Source organism: Megascapheus bottae, chromosome 8 (assembly GCF_031878675.1).
Source record: "Megascapheus bottae isolate mThoBot1 chromosome 8, mThoBot2.hap1, whole genome shotgun sequence".
In the NCBI taxonomy this organism is placed as follows: Eukaryota; Metazoa; Chordata; class Mammalia; order Rodentia; family Geomyidae; genus Megascapheus; species Megascapheus bottae.
Genome location: NC_143516.1, coordinates 27300822 through 27320269, shown reverse-complemented (window position 1 = coordinate 27320269; position 19448 = coordinate 27300822). Strand labels below are relative to the sequence as shown.

Sequence of the window (19448 nt, the reverse complement as noted above, 5' to 3'; positions counted from 1 at the left end):
GTCTTGTATTGTGGGAAATGGGTGTTGTGTACCTGATCTAAATGGGAAAATGCAAGTAACAGTGTACCAATATACACAGCCTCGTATTAAAAAAATAAATAAAAATCTCAGCTCTTACCCTCAGGATAATCCATTAGCCTTTGTTGTCTTTATTTCCTGCACTTGTACCCAGTGTTAACCACATAAGGCAGGCATTGGAAGGCTTTTGAAAAAGATTAAAAAGGCCCACTAAGTGTTAAATGGTGCAGGTGTGTCATCCCTGGCAACGTTTTGGTCCAGTTTCGAAAGAAATTTGGAAGAGAAAATGTCAGAAGTGCTGCTGTGGCTCAGGTGGTAGAGCTCTAGCCTTGAGAAAGTCCAAGGACAGTGCTTGGGTCCCGTTCACGCCCCCAAGACTGGAAACAACGCATCTCCTGGTACCACCCGTCCACCCTGGAGAAACCAGGTACCGAGATCAGCACCCCTCGAAGCCAGGACCACCCGCGTGGCTGCGCTTCCGGTTCCGCCTCTCCAGGCTCCGCCTCAGCCGGAAGCTGGATTCGGGAGCGGAAAGGGGCGGGGCCGCTCGGGGAAACCGCTCGTGCGTACGCCAGACGGCTGCCATGGCGCCGTCCTGCCACCTGAACAGGTACCTCCTTCTCATGGCACAGGAGCACCTGGAGTTCCGGCTGCCGGTGAGTGTGGCACTCTCCGCGACAGGGGGAGGTCCGCCCAGGGCGGGGGCTGGGCGGGATCCTGGTTGGATTCCACCCGCATTTCCAGAGTACCCGACGATTGCGGGGGGTGCCCTGCTGCACACACACGTCCCAGTCCTGGGGCCGCTAGATGAGGAGTCTGGACCGGGCGCGGGGTGCGTGCGGGGGCAGGCCCAGATCAAACTTTTTTGGGGGGGATCCGGTTCCTGGATTCCGCTGCGCGGGTCCGCGCTTCTGTCGTGGGGAAGGCGAACCAGCATGCCTGCTGTCCCGCTGAGGAGGATGGAGGGGGGTCCCACGGGCGTGCTCCGCCTAGTGGCCTGGTGATGTCCGCGTCAGAATTGACGGCCCAAGCTCGGTGGGGTGCTGGAAGACTCGGGAAGTGTTTTCACTCAGGTGACATCTTCGGAATGCCTGCGATGATGGAATGCGTTGTCCCGCGGTGGAGGGGGCGGTTCGAACCTTGAAATATCTCCCTCAGAACTCCCCAGTGGCTAGGATGACTGGCGTGAGCCAAGGGCACCCAACCAGGTGTGTGTGTGTGTGTGTGTGTGTGTGTGTGTGTGTGTGTGTGTGTGTGTCCGTCCTGGGCTTGAACTCAGGGCCTGAGCATTGTCCTTGGGCTTTCCTCAAGGCTAGCTTTCTACCAATTGAGCCAGCACCACTTCCAGCTTTTTTTTTTCTTTCTTTTTTTATTGTAATTAATAGAAGGGTTACAGTTATATTCGCCAGATAGAAGGTGCATTACTTCACACATATTGATACCCTTTCTCATGTTTTTGTCCCCACTTTCCTCCCCTCACTCCTCCTCTCATCTTGTTTTCCCCCTTCCTAAACAAATAAACATATATATATATATATGTATATAATATGCCAGATATCAAGGTAAGATACTGTAACCAAGAGACAACAAAAGAGATGAGAAATAACAGTACATTAAGAACAACAATCACACATTATATGGCTCTTGTTTGCATATCCTGGAAGTCCTTTAATTTAGCCTCATCCTATATGGTCTTCTGTATCTAGGTTTTGAGCTATTGTAATCCTCTGCCAGGAGAGTCCAAGGTTTGTACTAATTATTACAAATGAGGGAACACATTGAGCCTATGTTCCTTTGGGTCTGGCTTACTTCACTTAATATGATTTTTCCCAAGTCTTTCCATTTCCTTACAAATGGGGCTATGTTCTTTCTGATGACAGCATAGAATTCCATTGAACTTCCAGCTTTTTCTGTGGCACTGAGGAATTGAAACTGGGTCTTTGTGCATGCTAGGAAAACACTCTATCACTAGGCCAAACTCTCGGCCTTCATGAGTATTTTGAAGAGGAAATCAACTAATTGGACTTCAGCTTTGTATCCCTGATGCACTTAAAGTACTTTTGACTTAGCTCTCCTAGTTCTAGGATGAACAAAGGTTAACTTGATATATTTGTGCGTAGTAATTATTCCACAGTAATTATTTCTTTTTAAATGACCTCAAATCATGTTTAACATTTCATTTTGTTTTTATTAGTTATCAGATTTACTAATCTTTAGTGTCTGAGTCTTCTTTTGTCCTTTCAAAGTCAAGGTATTTACTGATTGAGTCTTTTTCTTTTCCTTTTTTTTTTTTTTTTTGCCTGTTCTGGGGTGTGAACTCAGGGCCTGAGCACTGTCCTTGGGCCTTCTCAAAGCTAATGTTCTAGTACTTGAGCCACAGCACCACTTCCAGCGTTTTCTGTGTGTATGGTACCAAAGAATAAAACCCAGGTCCTTGTGCATGCTAGGCAACCTCTCTACCATTAGGCCAAACTCCTAGCCCCTTGTCCTTTTTTATTTTTTTTCCTAAATCAACCCTGTTGTTTAAAAGTTTTCCAGAAATTACTTAACCATGGTTGTGGCTACAAAATCTCTTTTGCACCTGCTTTGAAACCTAAATACCTTTGGTAGATATCAGTGTCTGTATATATCAGATTTATGCTAATCATATTCAACCTGTGGTTCTTAGAAGATATTAAATCCATATTTATAATATGTTCTCTCTATCATATTTCTAATACAGGAAATAAAGTCTTTGATTTCACTTTTTGGAGGCCAGTTCATCAATAATCAGGAAACTTATGGAAAGGTGAGGTAATTTTTTATTTGATCACATGTAGTTTACTTATAAATAGATTTGATGAGAACTGTAAAACTTAAATTAGTATTTAGCTGATTATTTGTATCAGTTAGAAGTTATTTGGGGAAATATTTTGGCTTTGGGAAGTAGCTTAGATTTACTCCCATTTTATTTATTCATTTGTTTATTTTCTATTTTCCCATTGCTAGGGGCCAAGCCTAGGTAAATGCTCTACAGTTAAACCAGCTGTAGTTTTAAATTTTTCAACATTTGCACAATAATGTATATCCTTTCATTGATAAAAGGGGCAATCACTAATGAGTTATGTTCAATACTAGAATTTAGCAGAATTTGGGGCATATATTGGGACTCATTTTGAAACTGGAAATTTTGTATTATATAAGGTTGTGAATTTATGAGCTTTCTACTATTTTGTATTGTAGGTTGTCAGTGTTTTAGGAAAATTTGGAAAATAGAAAATGAAATCATTCATATGTGTTCCTTTTTGACATGAATCGTAGTTTGGGGGTACTGTTATCATTTGTTCTTTTTCATGTACTTCATTCTTCCTGAGTTGTAACACCACTTACTACCATTTCTGCAATATGCTGGGTTTTTTTTGATAGTATTAATATAGGCACATGTTGTACCTTTATCACTAACAGAACTACATATTTAGATCTATACAATTTATAATTACTCATTTACAAGTTACATCAACACTTTTTTCCTAATAAAAATTAATACTAAGATGGTAACCTTTTTTTCTGTTTGGATTATTTTTAATTTTTCTATAACTAGAGCAAATATTGAAAGAAGAGAGACAAAGTATGGCAGGGATTAATTTAAGTTCTAAATTTTAAGTCCCCTGAAGTTACAGATTTACAGTTTTTGTGTCTCCCTTACTGAAGACAGTGGGATGTAAGTGGATGAGACTGATGAGTTGAGGTGAGATATTCCTGTGCTTGGCATGTTCAGGCAAGGGTTTTCAGGGTCCTCTCTCCAGTCCCCGTTCATTTAGGTATTGAGACAGCATTGTTGAGAAACTCCTCCTGACCCACCTGGAACTTGCTCATTCATTGTTGTTAGACAAAATGATAATAAAAGTCAATGATAGTAATAAACCTCAAGACTTCTATCATATTTCATAGGCCTCTTACGTACTTTTCAGGTGGCCAGAACTCGAAAAAAGACCAAATTTGCTGCTACATGCTTGTAGTCCTAGCGCTCAGGAGAACTGTGATTTCAAGATCAGCCTGGATTACATAGTGAAACTCTTTCTCAAAAAAACAACCCCCCCAAAAAAAACCCCTAAAAGCAACAAGCAAATAAACAAGCAATAAATAAGCAAAAGAGACAACATTTAGTAATTTAAGAACTAGATTTCTTAGAAGTTAATAATAAACTTGCTCCAGTGGCTCATGCCTGTAATTCTATCTACTCAGGAGGCTGAGATCTGAGGAATGTGAAATTTATCCTGGACTGGAAAGTTTGTCACAAATTTTCCAACAAACTATCAAAAAACAAAACAACAACAAAAACTCTCAGGGATAGTACCCAGGCTCTGAGTTCAAGCCCTCAGACCAACAAAGAAAGTAAAATAACTACATTGTAAGAAATGCAGGCTGGGTAGAAAGGTAGAGTGCTTACCTAGTATGTACAAAGCCCTGGGTTCGATTGCTCAGTAACCATACACAGAAAAAGCCAGAAGTGATGCTGTGGCTCAAATGCCTTGAGAAAGCTCAAGGACAGTACCAAGGCCCTGAGTTCAGGCCCCAGCGTGGGAAAAAAAAAAAAAGGTTACCACTGATATTTTAAAAAAAAGTTTCTACAACTGTATTCCATAGTCAGGCTATGTGAAGAGACAGAAAAACTAATATCTTCATTATTTTCATTTATATAGTCATTTGTAAAAGAGTTCTCATATTGTGGTATATTATCCTAACAGGTTACCTATTAAAATAATTTACCTTTTTACTGTCATTGATTGCAGTTTTGATTAGAATTAAATCAGGTACTACTACATTAAAGTAGAACATAGGACTTTTTCCTATTGACTTCTTGAATCTAAGTGTTCAAGTTTTTAGCTCTTAAGAAGTAAAGAACATGTTATTTCTTTCAGTCTCCATTTTGGATTCTTAATATTCCCTCTGAAGATATTGCAAGAAACTTAATGAAACGGACAGTGTGTGCCAAGTAAGAGATACTTTACTATGTTCTCTTGCATGTTTGTACACCATACTTTGTGTAACTACTGTGCCCAGTTTTTTCCCCCAAGGTAAAAAGGATGATTATGGAGAGAAATGAGTGGAGCTTGCAGTTTCATGCTTTTCAGTGGATGGGGAAAAGAGGAGGCCTAATTACTGAAATGTAGAAATGAAATGTCGAAACTCTTCTTCAGCATTTTTAAGTGGATTATAGTATGAGACATACATAGTATATTTTTACATAGGATTGTAACCAAAGAAATAAAAATAACAACCATTCTTGATTTTTAGTTGGATGAGCAGAGTGGTAAACTGTAAGATGATAAATGAAAGGACTGCCATGAAATGCATTCAGCTGTTTTATTTGGTAGAGAAATAAATTCTAATGACATTTTTTAGTATAAATTAGCCAAGTTTTTCATTGTTTTAGATTTTGTCATTGACATGTTTGTTCCTTCAAAATTGTTTCTTTGATCAACACTTGCTTTTATTTTTTTTCCTGAACCTGTTGGTAGATGGTTGAAAACTTTTCCTTAGAGATTGTACTGAATTAATACAATGCAAATAAAAATTTGTATATATCTAGTTTTATTTAAATGGCTTACAATACTTTATAGCTTGTTATATACTATTGAATTGGCTACTACCTCAAATCTAGCTTCTTAAATTGAGGTTTATCAATGGGTGTCATTTATTAAATAAGAATAACTAGCTGGGCGCGGTGGCTCATGCCTGCTACTCAGGAGGCAGAGATCTGAGGATCAAGGTCAGCATGGCACAAAGGGATCTGAGACTCTTATCTCCAATTAACCTCCAGAAACCAAGCCCATGGGAAGAGCTCAAGGGTATGGCTCAAGTGGTAGAGTGCCTGCTCAGCATGAGCCTGAATTCAGTGCCTAGAATGTAACCAAAAAACACTCTTTGAATAATTTATTACTATTTTGTATTATATTAAAATTTATGGTTCGATGAGATGTTTGAATTCCAAAGATAAGGCTTGTTAGGTTTAAAATAGTTATATGAGTAAAAGGAACTAGGACACTTAAAAAATTAAATTATCTTTAAGTAGTTGCACAAAGACGTTTCATTTCAACCTTACAGTTATGAGTATAGTGCATCTTGACCACTATCACCCCTCCCATTGTTCCAGCCCCCAGCCATTACCTCAGTATACTCAGTTCCATTTTCACATATGTTATGTTCATCTTTTAAAGCTCATGGCTTCTTATTCATATATTTAATGATCAGTAGAATTAATTGCGTAATATTAAGTCATATATAATGACTTCTTCATTGTATATCTTTATTGTAATGTGTAGCTGAGGCATACATGAAAAAATTGTTAAGTAAGAATAATATTATTGTTGGGCACTGGTGGCTCACACCTGTAATCCTAGCTACTCAGGAGGTTGAGATCTGATGATGGACATTAAGAGCCAGCCTAGGCTGGAGACTCTTATCTCCAATTAGCCACTCAGAAAGCTGAAAGTGGAGCTATAGCTCAAAGTGGTAGAGTACTATCCTTGAGCAAAAGAGCTCAGAGACAGTACTCAGACCCTGAGTTCAAGCCCCATGACTAACCAAGCTCCCCCCCCCCAAAAAAAAGAAAGAAAAATAGTATTGATAGTATTACTTGGTAGTATACACATGTAATCTCAGTACTTGTATGGAGGCAAGAAGACTGGGTTATAGCGGCTATGAGTTATGTGAGTTATGAGCCTACATGGGCTATATAGCAAGATTATCTAAAATATATGAGACAGGCCAGGAGTTTGGCCTAGTGGTAGAGTGCTTGCCTAGCATGCATGAAGACCCGGGTTCGATTTCTTGGTACCACATACATAGAAAAAAAGCCGGAAGTGGTGCTGAGGCTCAAGTGGTAGAGCTCTAGCCTTGAGAAAGTCCAAGAACAGTGCTCAGGCCCTGAGCTCAAGCCCAGGACTGGCAAAAAAATAAATAAATAAAATATATGAAACAAACAAAAAAAGTAGTATGACTTTGAAGGTCTTTGTCCCATAGCTTCAATAGTAAGAAAAAGAAGAATTCACTTTCAAGATAGTATTTGCATAGATTTCCAACATTAAATTCAGAACTTTTCATGGTAAAATAGAAACTGAGGATTAATTTTTATCTTTAGTATAGAATATCCATTTTTAGAAATCTCAATATTTTGAGTTATTAATAAATATTAGCAAGTAATATTAATTGTGCCTTTTTTAGTTAAAGAATTTATTAACATTGATTTTTACATCATATTCAAATGATGTGTTTAACAAACAAGTATTCAAGAAGGGAATCTATATACAATCACAGGCTCTTAATTTGTCTTATGAGGAAAAATTAGATGGTAACTTTTTATCCATCTACTACCTTGTAACATTTAATCTAGTGCAAGAATACGGTGATGGGCCTATCTACCTCAGCTCAGTCCCTAGCAATCTTGCAATCTTCCTTTCTTTTTCTTTCTTTTTTTTTTTTTTTGTTTAATCGCTTGTTGGGCTTGAACTCTGGGCCTGAGCATTGTCCTTGAGCTCCTCAGCTCAAGGCTACCACCCTTCCTTTTGAGCCACAGTACCACTTCTGGTGTTCTAGTGGTTAACTGCAGATAAAAGTCTCATGGACTTTAATGTCCAGCCTGGCTATAAACCACGATCCTCAGATCTCAGCTTCCTGAGTAGCTAGGATTACAGGTGTGAGCCACTGTGCCCAGTGCTCCTAGCAACCTTATATTGTATATCCCTCTTTTATAAGAGTCAGCTTTTTTGTGTAGTTGGAACTTGTTATATTTATTTCCAGGATATGTACTTCTCATTTATAGCTTAGAAACATAGATGTAATTGTTTAGTTAAACAAGCACAAAGAGCTAGTGAAATAACTTGTTATGTATTACTGTCTGAACTAAGTTCTTTACTGAGGTTAGTACCAATTATTTATTTCCTAGATCTATTTTTGAACTATGGGGTCATGGAAAATCTCCTGAGGAGCTGTATACTTCTCTTAAAAATTATCCTGTGGAGAAGATGGTGCGTAGTGAAATGTGGTTTTATATAGATATAAGTGTGTAGATTCTGTGGAATTCCTAAGCTTAAAAAAATTACCTGTTTCTGTTTTAGGTTCCGTATCTACATTCAGATTCTACATATAAAATAAAGATTCATACATTCAATAAAACATTGACACAAGAAGAAAAAATCAAAAGAATAGATGTGAGTGAATTTCATAAAACCAAAAAATTATAGATTTTATGTGTTTAGCTGTTATTGATTTATTAGTGTACTTTATTAAAATACTTAGAATATGTAATATCTGTGAAGTATGTATATTTTGTATTAGGCACTTGCATGTTTTATCTTAATTAATGTTGACACCAAACATACATGGTAAGTGTTGTTAGATAAACACTTATTTTTCTTGTAAAATTTCATAGGGCATTAAATGATTTTATTTTTATTTATTTCTTCATTTTAGGCACTTGAGTTTCTGCCATTTGAAGGAAAAGTAAACTTAAAGAAACCACAACATATCTTCTCTGTTTTAGAGGATTATGGTCTGGACCCAAATTGCATACCAGAAAATCCACATAATATTTATTTTGGTAGATGGGTAAGCAAGTGTTATTTCTACTTGTCTCATTTTGTCCCTTTGAAAACTAAGTGGGGCCGGACACTGGTGGCTTACTTCTAGCCTGAGGAAGAGAACTGGAAATTTTTCATCTCTAATTAGTAAGCAAAAAGCTGAAACTGGGAGTGTGGCTCAAGAGACAGAGCTTGAGCTGTGTATGAAAAAGCTGAGCAATGTATGAAACCTTAAGTTCAAGTCCCAGTCCTGGAAAAAAAATCCAAATGTGGATTAGGTAGGGTATTGCTCACTGGTACAGACAGCAATTGCCTAACTGGCTTAGGCTCTTGGCTTAGTCTTTATTGTTGCAGAATAGAGCAGCATCAAATTAAAAAATAAAATCAAATGAAATGTTAAATCTTTCTATTTGGCTTTTTATATGTATGATTTAAAAGGAGCTAAAAATGTTGAAATTCTTGTATGATTCCAATTAATGAAAAATAGGTGATTATTTTCCACAGGTTCCTTTGAAGTATAAGTCTTACAGATGTATAACCAAGAAAGAAGTTATAAATGGTGATTTGAAGACAAGATTTAAAGGACGATTTAGCCAGGAATTCTAGACTTTAAAATAAAGCTGAGCGAGGCAGAGTGCTATGATCAAGATTTTGGATCCCATGTAGGCCTTCCATTCTGAAGATAAATGGGATTACAAAAATAGTTCTCACTTTCCTGAAGCTATGAGTGAGTGGAATGTGAGACTTAATCTTGTTGATTGTTGTTATTAGGAAACAATAGGTGGGGAAAGCTTATAGTTAACCCCTGGCAGGAAAGAAAAGAAAAAAAAAACTATCCATAATTGTCTTAACTACATTATTTTAAAGGAAATTTTGAGCAGTAGTAAGTTAAAAGAAGTTCTCATCAGCAGGATGCTGTAGTTTTGTTGTAAATGATTATTTTAAATCTATATGGTTGCACTAATTTGAAAAATATCTTTGATCTAGATTGCAGATGGACAGAGAGAGCTGATTGAGTCATATAGTGTCAAAAAGAGACATTTTATTGGAAATACAAGCATGGATGCTGGTTTGTCATTCATCATGGCTAACCACGGAAAAGTAAAAGAAAATGACATTGTCTTTGATCCATTTGTTGGAACAGGTATTTGGTATTCACTATTAGACTATAATAATGTTTCACTTGGGGCCCGGAGTTTGGCCTAGTGGTAGAGTGCTTGCCTAGTATGCATGAAGACCCGGCTTTGATTCCTTGGAACCACATATATAGAAAAAAGCCAGAAGTGGTGCTGAGGCTCAAGTGGTAGAGCTGTAGCCTTAAGAAAGCCCAAGGACAGGGCTCAGGCCCTGAGCTCAAGCCCAGGACTGGCTAAATAAATAAATAAATAACGTTTCACTTATGTATACTAGTGGAGATGATGGTTAACATTTTTGGTGATAGGTTAAATGGATAAAATCATCTTCTGTCACTGGTTAGTGACTAAGAGGTAACCTCATACATGTACAATAGCCAGTATGTAAACACTTTTTGCCACTTCAAAAGTGAAGCTGAGGGGCCGGGAGTTTGGCCTAGTGGTAGAGTGCTTGCCTAGCATGCACGAAGACCTGGGTTCGATTCCTCGGTACTCCACATACATAGCAAAAAGCCGAAGTGGTGCTGAGGCTCAAGTGGTAGAATGTTAGCCTTGAGAAAGTCCAAGGACAGTGCTCAAGCCCTGAGCCCAAGCCCAGGACTGGCACCAAAAAAAAAAAAAAAAAAAATGAAGCTGATTAGAGTTTTGTGGTTCTTACAGGTCTTATGCCATGTAAGCCACTAGAGGGAGCATCAGGATAATTTTTACAGCAGAAAAACTTTCAGGCGCATACTTGGTCGTAACGTTGTAAAAGCCTTAGAGGTTATTGACATGGGAAAAGCCTTGGAAGGAAGAAAGAGTTGAATGAAAGATTAAAGAAGAAAGATACTTGTATTTTTTAAGTACATACATAGTTGGATGGAGAATAGTTAAAATAGCTTATTTTTTATTTGGTTTGTGGGAAATTTTAAGTGTGGAAATAATTGTGACTGTATCAGTGGATTAATCTTTCCTTCTGTGAATATGACCTGGGTTCTGCCTGCATTGATTGGTAGGTTTACATAATTCACTGCAAGATGTTGAATTTCAAGGATTCTTCATATGACTAAAGAGTTTTCCCTGCTTGATGTTGTTTTTGCCTGATGTTATACATACCTAGAAAGTAGTCATTTTTAGTTTGGTCTGACTAACTCCAGGTGATTCAGTGTGTGATTAGTGTTTCTCTCTATCTGTCTTTCTCTGAGCATTCTAATACAATGCTAGTATTTGTGTCATATTCTATGCTGTATACTTTTAGTCTCTAAGTTAACTCTTAGGATAGCTACTTAATAAAATGCTCTGAAGGAAGCCAGGGAACTTCAGTGATGTGGCTAAGGGGTGCAATATATATGTTTCAAAGGTTGAAACTTAGTCAAATTAGAACTCATGTGTGCTCTTAACCTCTACTGTAGTGTTGCTTCTTTGCACTAGGTCTTTCCTGCCAACTCTTATACCACAATATAACCATATATAACTAGGAAGAAATGATTTCTCATCAAGAAATTTCTAGCCAATGTGAAAATTTTTCATTATTTGTCGTTGAATTAGCTCCCTAGTAGGGGACTCTGACTCTACTAGTGTCTCTATATTTCCCACCCTCCTCAGTTTTTTTTTCTTTTCTGTCTATATTATTCTATAAGTGCTGTCCTCTTCAACATCAAACTTTACAGAACAGTTATAAGAATGAAAGTAGAAGAAAGAATGCCCTATATTCTAAATCTCTTGCCATCTTTTATGCTATTTTTGAATATAGAATGTCAGCTGTTTCCATAGTGTAGAACTATACAATAAGGTTCACTGAAAAAAGAGTCACTCTTCATATCCTCTCTCCCCTCTCCCCCCGCCCCCAACTTCATTGTGTTCTGGTGGAGTCTTACTTTTCTACTGAAAAACTGATACACAGAACACACACACACACACACACACACACACGGATAGTGCCTTCTGAAGGATTAGAGAAGTAGATACCTCTGTTCCCTCCTCCATTACCATAGTTTATCGTAGTTTTTACTTTTGATTTCGTATTTTAAAAGTATTTTTGTAAGTTCAAATATATTCCCTTTTCTCTTTTTCTTTCTTTTTTTTGTCATATGTGGGGCTTGAACTTGGGACCTGGGTACTGTCCCTGAGGTCTTCAAGACTAGAACTATACCATTTGAGCCATGGTGCCACTTCTTATTTTCTGGTGGCTAATTGGAAATAAGAGTCTCATGGAATTTCCTGCCTGGACTGGCTTTGAACCATACAATACTCAAGGCTTATGATTTTATGGTTATAGAGTAAGTTTGAAATCTTCCCTTCCTAAATACTTCTGTTTTTTTTTTCTTTTAGAGAATTTGTTACTGTGTTTTTAGAATGGCATTATGAGCATTCTGTTTAGCAAACATATTCTCATTTCAGTGTTAATTTTTTTAAAAAAATAATGTATGCCTCCATTTTCCAAACAGGAAAGATATATACTATGGAGTCAGCTCTCAGCACTTAGGAGATGCTTCTGTTCTGATATGAGGATAGCTAAAGGCATAATCACCATGAATGTATGGACTACCTATAATGGTCCAGTCCTTCTGTGATATGGTACAAGATTTGATATGCACAGTTATTATCTGTATTGTTTTACATATTTCCATTTGCTTAGTATCATATTTGCTTTTGTTTATCTAATTGGCATGTTAGTAAGAGAATCACTGTGACAGAGTACCTGAGATAACTTAGGAAGAGACAGAATTTATTTCGGCTCAGTTTCATAATCAGGTGGATGGATCCATTGCTGTTTGTCTCTCTGGATGCCAGAGGGCAGTGTTGGGAGCATGTGGCAGAGCAAACTGCACCTCACAGCCAAGAAGAAGAGAAAGAAGAAAGGGCTAGAGATTTCCCAGTCCCCTTCAAGATCACCCCTGCCAGTAATCCAGTGAACTAAGCTTCAACTCCTAAAGGTTTTTCTATCTTCCAGTTTTAGCACCACTCTGAGGACACAAGGCTTTCACACATGGGCTTATGGGGGTATTTAACATCCAAAGTATAGAAGCAAACTAATGAATTCTTATTTCAGTTGTTGCTGACCTCAAAAGAGTTAGCACAGTATAAAGAATATTTATATAGTATGGAGTTTGAAAGGTTTACTTACAATTGTTACTTAACTTGGGCAAGATTCTTCATTTGGCTGGTTGCAGTTCCATCTTCTATAAGCTGGCAGTTGTGAGGATTATGAAGATTAAGTGAGATAGATAATTAGATAATATTTAGATAATATTCCTAGGGTGTTGTCATTCTTATTATGATAGACGTTTAATAAACAAGTGATTATCATTGATTATTTTGTTTGAGACTTAGATTCCTTTTTGGAAAAAGACTAAGATATGCTAATACTAAGTGATGATGATGAAAAATTAGATTAAGAACTGATATTTTCCAATTTCCTTCATGATTAACTTGGAAAATTCTCATAACTTGCAGCTGGTAGAAATCAAGGCTTAAATCATAAATGTATAGTTTTTTCTTCACAATTAAAATAATTGGTACAAGTATGTGATATTGTTCTAAGTATTATTCTAAGTTTAAGGCTCTGATGCTATAGGTTTGATTCCTTCTTGTCTCTTTTCTCAAGTAAGTCAGTTCTTCTAGTAATGAGACTATACTCAAGAGACTAATATGTATTTCTTGGTTTTCTATACCTCTAAATGATTCATAAGTATAAGGAAAAGAATTTATAGTTCTTTCTAAATTTTGTCATTGCAAAATGATAGCCACAGGATTCAGGTGTTAGGAAACTGATTTAGTTCTGAATCAGTCTACAAGAGAGGAAAGAGGAGTTTTGGTTATTGTGTCTCAGTAGATGTTTGTAACATTCTCTGCTCTTATTGTGTGCACAAGTTTTTATACTCTCTTTTCCCGAGTCTTATGATTTGTCGCATAGTGACTGTTTTTAATAGGTGGTGGTGGTTGTTATTGTTCAGGTATCAAGTTTAAGTAAAGTTCCTGCTTGGGAAGATTAGGCTAGATGTAGTAATACTGCCAACTTTCTTTTCTCCCTATTTCCTAGCAAAACCAAAGCCCAGTCTCATTTTCAAAGCTTTCCATTTAATTCTCTAAAGATAATAATCATGAATTAATTTCTTTGTCATGGAATAAAGTCCATTTACCTATTTTTATTTTTTTGCCAGCAAGATATTCCCCTTACCTTAAAATGGCTCCACTTTAGGCAATGAGCTATTGAAACGAGTTGCTAGTCTGCATCACTTACGAGATATTTTTACTTTTAATAGCCTAAACAGAAATGATGAGTCCCATTTCTTGCCTCCTCAACATCTCACCCTCTTTGTTTTATTGTCCCTTCTTCCACCAAAAAAGCTTCTACGAAAAAAAAACAAAAAATAAAAAGCAAAACAAGCTTCTAAGAAAAACCCCCAACTGAGGTATAAGGAAATGTAAAAAATGTTTCAGTTTAAAGAACCACTAAATGATTAACAGTGAGTTCCCAGTGACTAGTGTAGAGAAGCCAATTTATTACAATTTATCTTAAAAGCTTAAAAGGCACAAAGTTAACTAACAGATGCAGTCTAACAGATTATTCATCTCCTTTCAGCAGTGTACTGTAAATTGGGTCTTCTCAAAACTCACTGTAACCAAATGGATAAGGTTCTGTTTAAGGAAGCACAGGAAAGCTTATGTGTTCCCCTTGACAACTAGTTCTTCTAGGTGAGTATCTGCCTTAACTGGCAGAATTGTAGTAATTCCTGATTTGGGTGAAGTGACTTTGAGTATTCGAGTCATCACGAGCAGTTCCTTCCCGAATTGTGAATCCTGAGATCACATAATCACATTCAGCAGGTAGTGTGAGAGGAACCTAAGTTTTGGGTTCTGCTCTTCCTTAAGGGCTCTCATAAAAACTAGTCAGAATTATTTTTATGAACAAAGTAATTCTAAGTAACATTACCAGACTATGTTTTAAATGGCTATGAAAGGAACATGACTAATTTGTAGATCTTGACCCTTTGGAGGCACTACCCATCACAGGACTTTGAGGTTCCATTTCACGAAGACATAAGAAAAGAACCCCCTTCCTTTGTCTACATCTGTGCTTGTTTTTAGCCCCTAAAAATACATTTCTGATGTCAGCTTAGAGACAGAACTTTCTATATTGAGCTAATTAGGATTTGCTCAAGCAGTAAAAGCATATTAATTTGAACGAATAAAAATGTGAACGAAAAATGCAGTCATTAAAAGTTTAACCTTGTGATTATATTTCCTTGAATTGTAAAAATACTATTTATTTTAAAGGATTTCATTTAAAAGTTATTATGACTTTTCTTTGTGATTGAATTGGTTTCACCTATCAAATTATTTAAGAGTACTCAAGTTGTCTTGGAACATTTGCTTTCATTCTTCCATAGAAATAATAAAACTGAAAAATAATTATATTAATTGTTTTACTTCTGTTTGATGATAGTTAGAAGTTTATATTTTAGTATATACCAAAGATACTTGGTTACTTCAAGGATAACAACATTTTAAAATAGGACATTATTAACTTGTAGAATTAATATTATACATATGAATTATGGTCTCTTCATTTATTTGAAACATTAATTTAGTGGGAATTAAGCTCAATCTTAAGAATTTATTTATTTTTAGCTCTTTGTATAAACAGCTTTATGTGTTCATTTTAAAGAAAAGTATACATAAACCTCAAAATAAATGAAAATTCCTAAATAAATGAAAATTCCTAACTATACATTATTTTTACCAAAAAAAGCTAATGTTCTCTGTGTGGTGTGTGTGTGAAGTAGCAGTGCCAGAACAGACATCAATTACTGATTTGAGGCCAGTTTGGTGGTGAGTTCAGCTTATGGGGTTTATTCCTTCATTTTTATTTTAAGACTTGCAAAAACATAGCTGGAGTTATTTCAGGGTGTTCTGCCTAAAGCTAGTTTATAAGACTCAGATCATTTAATTGGGAAAGAAGCAGCAGTGTGGTACTTTCCTGGCTGGCATATGATAATTATGTGCTGTTTCAGGTGGCCTCCTAATAGCCTCTGCTCATTTTGGTGCATATGTGTACGGGACAGACATAGACTACAACACAGTTCATGGCTTGGGTGAGTAGAACTTGTAGACAAATAAATCTCTAAAATCATAAGATTATTCCCCATGTTATTTTAATGTTTAAAATACAAAATTACTACGTTTTATAGTAAAACTTTATAGTTTCACTAATTTTCATAATAAAACTTTATTGAATATCTTCATGTTATAAAGTGACCTACTGTGTGCAAAATGATTTTAGAGAATACAAGCATGAGTAGCAAAAAAAGTCCCTCCATCTCCCAGAGCTATTTTCAGTAGTAGTAAGAGATGTTTTGTTTTTATAAAGGGATAAGATTGTGAACTTGAAGCTTGGGACAGAAGTAAAAGAAAGGGAATAGCCATTTTGTAATCATAGTGTATGTAAGAAAACATATATATATACACACACACACAAATATGTATATTTATACTTAAGTGTATATGTTAGATTACCACCATCCATTTTGTCAATTGTTGTACACTGAATACACATGATTATTACCTACTCAACAAAGTATATGATTTAATTTCTGTAACTGACCAAGACATCTTTGAAACACTTTAGATAAGAGTAAATTTAATTTTAATTGAGATTCTTGATATAAGAAGCTATTTTACTTTTGAGGCAACTGCAGTAAATGTTTAAAATTACAAAGACTGGGCCAGGAGTGTGGCCTAGGGGTAGAGTGCTTGCGTAGCATGCATGAAGCCCTGGGTTCAATTTCTTGGTACCACATACACAAAAAAAGCCAGAAGTGGTGCTGTGGCCAAGTGGTAGAGTGCTAGCATTAGAAAACCCCCGGATAGTGCATAGGCCCTGAGTTCAAGCCCTAGGACAGGAAAAAAAATTACAAAGACTTCTTAATGATGGAATTGAATTATATATTTCCTTTTATCAGAAAAGTTTAAAATATTATTTTATCTTTAATATTTATATTGTACTATTGTAGCTTGAATCCTTTTTTGTTCATGAAGCTTGAACTCCTGGCCTAGGTGCTGTCCTTGAGCCACAGTGCCACTTTTGGTTTCCTGGTGGTTAATTAGAGATAAGAGTCTCATGGACTTTCATGCCTGGGTTGTCTTTGAACTGTGATCCTCAGGCCTCAGCTTTCTGAGTAGCTAGAATTACAGGCTTAAGCCACTGAAGCTTGGCTGCTTGAATCCATTGTTTAATAATTCTTCACTCAGAACTTAAACTGGTAACCTTTTTTCTTACCTTGACGCAAGAAATTTGGAGGAAAAATGAGTTAATATTCTTTTTTTTAATGTACAACATTTTAAACTTTATGTTTAATTTAATATTTTCTTTCAACCAATTTATCCTTATGCATATCTTACCTGCTAATTTAATGAGGTTTGCTAGTACAATGTAAGCATCTTATTTATTGATACTGATTTGAATGTTCTCTGCATAATAATTTATATGAGACTGTTTATTAAAATATACATTGCTTATAGTACAGAATTCAAATATATCACACAGATGAAAACCTCAAGGTCAAAAACTGGGTTTTACTAAGAACTGAATTTTTCAAAGCTTTCTCAAGCTTTTCAATTGAATCTTGAAATATTCTGGATTATAGGAGCAATGAAAAAGATAAGAAGTAATTGCTTTTAGAGTCCACATATATTGGGGGTTGTTTTTCTTTTTTTTTTTTTTTGCCAGTCCTGGGCTTGAGCTCAGGGCCTGAGCACTGTCCTTGGACTTTCTCAAGGCTAGAGCTCTACCACTTGAGCCTCAGCACCACTTCCGGCTTTTTTCTATATGTGGTACCAGGGAATCAAACCTGGGTCTTCATGCATGCTAGGAAGCACTTTAACCACTAGGCCAAACTCCCAGCCCGGGGGTTGTTTTTTTTTTAAAATATTTTTTATTGTAATTAATAAAAGGGTTACATGATATTTGCCAGATAGAAGGTGCATTAATTCACATACATTGATACCCTTTCACATGTCTTGGTCCCTGTTTCCCTTCCCCCAACCCCCATCCCTCATCTTGTTTTCCCCCCTTCCCTATCCAATTTCAAATAACCAAATACAAATATATATATTGGGGGTTGTTTTATTGATGATTTTGCTAAGTTATATTTTATATAAATCAAATAATTGCAATTCATTTGCATCTTTATATATAGACATATATTTACATGCAAACAAATATATGTAATATATATCTATATGGTTAAACTTTTGTAAGTAGAATATAGAATTATATGACCTATCCAATTCTGAGTTAATATTCTTAATAGTGTATATAAGCAGGCAATGTTTGTGTGCCATATGTTAGAGTAGGCAAGGGGTGACTTCCTACAGTTTGTGTTTAGTAGACACAGCTTGTTTGCTTTAAGAAAATCTATGGGGTTAGGATTCGGTTTGAGTATCATTTCTTCAATCCAGTGTAGTCCTAGTAAGTCCCTAGTTCTCTGTGTTCTAATCTCTTAGACTATTTGAAATGTTCTTATGTTTCTTCCACTCTGAAAGAGCAGGACCTTTTCTATTTATCTTACAGGTATCTGTTGATTATCACTTTGTTTTCTGCTCTTACCAAAATGCTTCCTGAAAATTTAGGATTTCTCTTCTTTTTTTTCACCTTCTTTCAGCCATTCATTTCTATTTTCTGTGCCTACTGTTCTGCTGAAAACACTTACTGACCTTCACAAACCTTGGTTCCCTAGACAGTGTTTCATCAAGTGGTACTTTTACTTTTCTGTTTTATCTCAGTCTCCTGAAGACTGTGATTTCCTTTGATCTCTGTTTACACCCGCTTCTCTCCAGGCATCTGTCTTTGCCCCTCTTCCTGTCACACTGCATGTTGTTCAGTCCTATCATTCCTCTTTTGATTTTCATGTTTTTTTGTTTTGGTTTTTTGTCATTGAATAGGTAATAAAATACATATATCAGTGTAAAAGAATAACTATAGAATGAGCTCTAGGTCAAGAAAAAAAAAGTCACTCATTCTGATACATTGAACTTGTTTATAAACTGATATCACTCCATATATATAGTCCAGATTTTAGCAACCTGCTGATTTTCTGTGTCTTTCTGAATGTTCTAAAAGTACCCAAAGGTATATCATGATTATCTCAAGCTGTTTGTCTGAGCTTGTTTTTCCTTGTAGTTTCTCTGATCTAATCATGGGTTCCACTTAGGTCTCCAAAGCTGCAAGCTTTGAACTTTTTCAGCCATCTCTCAGCCCCCACTTTTCATCAGTAATGTTTCCATTTTGCTTGCATTCTTCATGGTCACAGCTGCTATGTTTGCCAAGTAAGCATTATTCATTTCAGTTTCATGTATCTGATCTGGTCCTATCTCTTCATGGGACTGTTTATTGCTGCAGGAAAGGGTTATGTTCTGCTCATGTAGTAAATACTTTATACTTAGGAAATATTGACTATTTCAGGGCGATTTTACTTGAAAAGTGACAGAAAAAGATCAGACACAAGTACATTTATTGTTTAAAAAATGTTTATAGAGCTTAACATTTTAAAAAATGTTTCATTTTGGGACCTGGAGTGTGGCCTAGTGGTAATGATTCCCTAGCATGCATGAAGCCCTGGGTTCCAGTCCTTGATACCACATACACAGAAAAAGTCAGAAATGGAGCTGTGGCTCAAGTGGTAGAGCACTAGCCTTGAGAAAGCTCCAGGACAGTGCCCAGACCCTGGGGGAAAATATTTCATTTTATTCACAA

General features: G+C 36.4%; 1 protein-coding gene across 2 annotated transcripts in view; it reads left to right on the top strand.

The window, feature by feature from the left end:
* Positions 1 to 572: 572 nt before the first annotated feature.
* Positions 573 to 19448, top strand: part of Trmt11 (tRNA methyltransferase 11) — a 37632-nt gene continuing 18756 nt past the window's right edge. The window contains exons 1-8 of one of the 2 annotated variants that reach the window (XM_090338174.1): positions 573 to 674; positions 2741 to 2806; positions 4920 to 4993; positions 7946 to 8027; positions 8118 to 8210; positions 8473 to 8607; positions 9567 to 9723; positions 15709 to 15789. In XM_090338174.1, coding sequence (XP_090194300.1) covers positions 603 to 674; positions 2741 to 2806; positions 4920 to 4993; positions 7946 to 8027; positions 8118 to 8210; positions 8473 to 8607; positions 9567 to 9723; positions 15709 to 15789 — 760 coding nt within the window. In that variant the 5' untranslated portion in view covers positions 573 to 602. Of the gene's footprint in view, positions 675 to 1209; positions 1227 to 2740; positions 2807 to 4919; positions 4994 to 7945; positions 8028 to 8117; positions 8211 to 8472; positions 8608 to 9566; positions 9724 to 15708; positions 15790 to 19448 lie in introns of those variants that run through there. The other variant, XM_090338175.1, reaches the window with a different exon arrangement.